The sequence below is a fragment of the Dipodomys ordii genome, unplaced genomic scaffold (genome assembly GCF_000151885.1).
Source record: "Dipodomys ordii isolate 6190 unplaced genomic scaffold, Dord_2.0 Scaffold7, whole genome shotgun sequence".
Classification (NCBI taxonomy): Eukaryota; Metazoa; Chordata; class Mammalia; order Rodentia; family Heteromyidae; genus Dipodomys; species Dipodomys ordii.
Window position 1 is genome coordinate 19,532,375 of NW_012267223.1, and position 4,475 is coordinate 19,536,849.

At 57.2% G+C, this 4,475-nt stretch overlaps 1 protein-coding gene across 1 annotated transcript in view; it reads right to left on the minus strand.

Annotated features, from left to right (window-relative positions):
- Tbx21 (T-box 21) overlaps positions 1-3,086 on the minus strand; it is a 17,864-nt gene extending 14,778 nt beyond the window's left edge. Inside the window, exon 1 of the mRNA XM_013036089.1 lies at positions 2,519-3,086. Within this exon, the coding sequence (XP_012891543.1) occupies positions 2,519-3,012 (494 nt within the window). The 5' untranslated portion in view covers positions 3,013-3,086. The remainder of the gene's footprint in view (positions 1-2,518) is intronic.
- Between the last annotated feature and the right edge of the window lie 1,389 nt (positions 3,087-4,475).

The following is a 4,475-nucleotide window of genomic DNA, read 5'->3' on the forward strand; positions in this document are numbered from 1 at the left end:
GCTGTGGCTCAAGTGGTAGAGTGCTAGCCTTGATCTGAAGAGCTGAGGGACAGCGCCCAGGCCCAGAGTTCAGGCCCCACGACCAGACACACACACACACAAAAAAAAAAAAAAAGAAAAGTCCCCGTGAGACTCTTAGTTCTAATTAAGCACTCAAACACTGGAAGTGGATTTTTTTAATAATAAAAAATATATAAAAATCCAGCTGGGCACTGGTGGCTCATGCCTGTAATTCTAGGTACGCAGGAGGTTGAGATCTAAGATTACTGGTTCAAACACAGTGCAGACAGAAAAGCCCATGAGACTATTATCTCCACTTCATCCGTCAGAAGCTGGAAATAGAGGTATAGCTCAAGTGATTAGAATGCCAGCCTGGAGCAGAGAGCTCCCACCCCCTGAGTTCAAGCCCCAGGACAGGTACGTGTGCACACACACACACACACACACACACACACACACACATTAAGGATGTGCATCTAAAACAGAGACAGACTTGTCCAGTGAGAATTACGCAGCAGGGACTCAAAGAAGAGAGGGAGGACCTGAAAGAAGTGATTGAGACACACATTAGCAAGTCACCCCTGGGAAGCACCTCCCTAAAACAGACCCCTGACAGACCAGCTCAGCTAGACCCCTGAACTTCACTCCATGGACTCCACTCGTGCAGAGGCCTAGCAGTAATGTGACCACACTCTAGTTAGACCCGGGCCAGGGAAGGCCTCCTGACAATACCACAAGCAGAGAGTTCAGAGGCCCCATTGGTCTCTGTGTGATGTGTGTGATGGAGCGCTAGCCACTAGTTATCTCTGACCTCAGTGTTCTCATCTGTAAAATGGGGGGGGGATGGCTTGGCCTACCAAAAACATAATGAAATAATGGAAGTGAAAGCACTGTTAGTGCACATGGAAGGAAGGCCCTGGGACAGTGTGGGTGGCTGTTTTAACTGGGGAGACAGAGAGAAACCCAGACTGATTCCACCTGAGCGCTGATGAATGCGTGTGCTGTGTAACCTCAGCAAAGTCTCTTGCTGTCTCTGGGTCCGTTTCCCTGCCTGGACAGGAACTTTTAAGCCTCTTCCAATTCAGACACATTGGGTCCACAAACCTGGCCTGTGGCTGAGGACACGTCAATAGGAATTACCAGAGGACTTCAGAGATGAAGGCTAGGCCATAAAACAACTGCCATCTCCCTACGGTTCATACCAGCCAAGAGGAACAAATCAGCAACAATCACAGGCGGGTAGGTGGACAGGTCCTTTCAGTCTCAGATCACCTCATAGCAATTGTCTAGAGGATCAAGATGCCCCAGCTGTTCTCAGACCAACAGCCATTTGGCAACTCAGCCAGGTCTTCCTTCTCTACCCAAATCCCATCCTGAGAACCTCTCCTCAACACCTCAACAACCAATCCTACCAATGACATGGTCCAGGGGCCCTGGCTGGCCCTGGGCCCACCAAGTCCCCATGGGGAAGGGTAGGAGCACCCTCTCTTCAGTCAGACCCAGGAGGGCCCGCGCAGGGTGTTGCTCACTAAACAATACCACACAAGCTGCAAGTTTCTCTTTCTTTCCTTAGGCAGCAGGCTCTGTGCGGAAGCAGGGCCCTCAGCCTCAAAATCTACCATTCATGAACCTGGCTGAGGGGAGGGGGGTGCATGAAGGCCTCCCCCACCAGCTTCCCCCAGGTTCCACTGGTGACTAAACAAGGGATGAAGCCGATTTTCAAGGACCAATCTCCAAGGGTGCAGTTTGGGCCTGTGTAAGCTGCGTTCGCTGCTGCCCAGGCCCTGGAAGCCCTGGGCATTTATGCCTTAAAGGATACGTGTACCCCCCCACACACATCTCCCCCCAAGAAGCTTCCCTGCCATCTCCCCTGCCGAACCCACACATACACAACAGATGATTTCAAAGTAAGACCGGAAAGGAAACTTGGCGACTACTTCTCCATGTTACCAAATCCAGGCCTACACTCCCCCCACCCCTCCATACACCACCAAAGCTGCTCTGCTCAGAGCAGAATGGGAGGGGGTACAGGGGATGCCCAGGATATAAGTCCCCCCCCTCCCGCGCCCTTACTGTTGTCCCCAACATTGCAATTTCCCATAGAGAGGGATTAAAAGGAGGCCCAGCAACATCAGGCACCAAACACAAGCTCCCGCTGCCCACGGCCACTCCCATTTGGACCAAGAGCTGGGGCAGGGGCACATGCCAACTCGGGGTGAAGCCAGAGGCGCCTTTGCCCCGGCATCAAGGTGACTTCTCCTGGGGCCCCAGCGCACCCTCTCTGGTCCCTGGCCCTGGCTGCCGACGGAAAACCTGGGCTTAAACAGCCGTCCAGTTCCCCTGGTCCTCACCTACAACCCCACTTCCTCCTAGAGCTTAAATTGTGAAGGACGGGGAGAGGTGAGCCATGTCTAGCCAGAAAAAGAAGGAAAAACGGGCATCCAGGCAGCCAGTCCCCGGCGGGTGCGGGCGGCCTGCGGGACCCCGGCCGGCTCCGCCCCGCGCGCGCCGCACTCACCGCCCCTGCTTGGTGATGATCATCTCCGTCTGGTGCTGGTTGAACTTGGACCACAACAGGTGGTTGTTGAGCGCCACTCGCAGCTTCCCGGACACCTCCAGCCCCGCGGGCAGCGCGTAGTCCTCGCGTGGCCCCGAGTAGAGCCCGGCGCGCGGGTCCGGGATGGTGTAGCCGTCTCCGGGCTGGTGGTAGCCCTCGGCGCCCGCCGGCGGCGGGAAGGGCTCGCCCGCCCCGGGGAAGCCGGCCGCTTGGGGTCGGGGTGGGTAGGCGTAGGCTCCGAGGAAGCGGCCCGGCGGGGCGGGCACCAGGGCGCCCCCGGCGTACGGCGCCCCTAGACTGCCGCCTGCTCGACGATCGGCCGCGTCCTGCGCGCCGGGCTCCGGGTAGAAGTAGCGGTGCTGCGGATCCGCGCCGGGCGCCCGGCTCTCGTCGCTCGTCGGCATCGGTTCGGTGCCCGTCAGCATGTCTCCGCTGCCCGGCTCCACGATGCCCATCCGGGGCTGGCTGGGCACCTTTCCCGCGGCCGTCGAGGACGAATTGCTCTCTGCTCCCCCCCCACGACTAGAGACGGTCGTGGGGAAGGGGGGGGTGGACGGGGGCGGGGCGCCGAGGAGGGGGGCGGGGGGTGGGGGTGCCGCCCGAGCCTGGACTCGGGGCGCCCGGCTCCGGCAGGCGCGCGCGCGCGCGGCAGCTCCCCGGCTCTCCCTCTCCAGCGGGCCGCTGTCACTAGCGTCGCCGCCGCCTTCGCGGTGGCTTTATGAAGTTCCCCCTCCACCCTGCACCCCGGCCCCGCCCCGCCTCACCCCGCCCCCTCGCGGCTCACACTGGGTTAATTCTGGGCTGTTGGTGGAGACCGGCGAGGTGGGCTCCCTCACGCGTGGAGACCAGCGAATCCCTCCGCACACACCCCCCGCAGTTGGGTTTAAAGACTTCCAAGGCCCTCTCCTGCCCGGATACAGACTCCAGGTCTTGTTGGTGTCTGCTGCGTGCTGTGCTGATTGCCTTGGCCTTACTTGCTCCTGACCCCACAAAGGCGCATGTGGGCTAAGTTGTCCTCCTGTCCTGGAGCACACTGGAAGCTTGGTCTTTAAAGGGAATGGGAAGTAGCAGCAGAGGCAGCCCACCCCACCCCCCAAGGTGGCAAGGCCCCTGGGCTGAGTCCACAAAAACTCTCACAGGTGGGAAAGCAATCGGGCTGCCAAGTGCTGACCCGCTCTGCCTCTGATTCAGGTTCCACCGGGCTTCATCACAGGCTGGGAGGGACTGGGCGAGACTGGGCCTTACGGGACCCAGCCTCCGTGTGCAAGGCTTTCCAGTATGTTCTAGCTGCATGGAAAGCGGCTTCGGAGAGCCTCAGAGTTGGCTGACAGGAAGGAAGTCCAGCACAAGCTCTGCCTGCCCCGCACCTCAGCTGATAGGTAGAGAGGCTGTTCTTCCTTGAATGTCCTTTTCTGCTAACTAAGATATCCTTTTTCTCCCCCAATTGAAAATGGCCCCATTGGCAGTTTTATTGTGTGTCAAAGAGAAAACATCCTTATAGAGAAAAAGCTAAGCCGTATGGAAAAATAAGAGCGAGGCTTTATAAATTACCCCCCCCCAATTCTACCCCTCAAAAACAAATGAGACTAACATTTTGGTGAACAACCTTCCAGAAATCTCCTGGTCTCTTGTCTTTTTGAACACACACAGGCTTTTATATAAACACCACACACGCTGTTTTGTGATGTTTTTTTCACTCCACAAGGTGTCATGAAATTTTTTGCATGTCAATATGTAAAGCTTTACATTTTAGAAAGTCTCTTGAAAATACTTCAACTGGATCTCATCATGTTACAGGGTAAGTTCTCCTCCCCCTCCCATCTTGGCCCTCCCCAATTCTCCCCTGAGGGCTGGCCCCATCTTTACATTTCTGTCCCAGCCCAATAGGGTTTCACCCTCGGGGGTCCATGGGGACTCT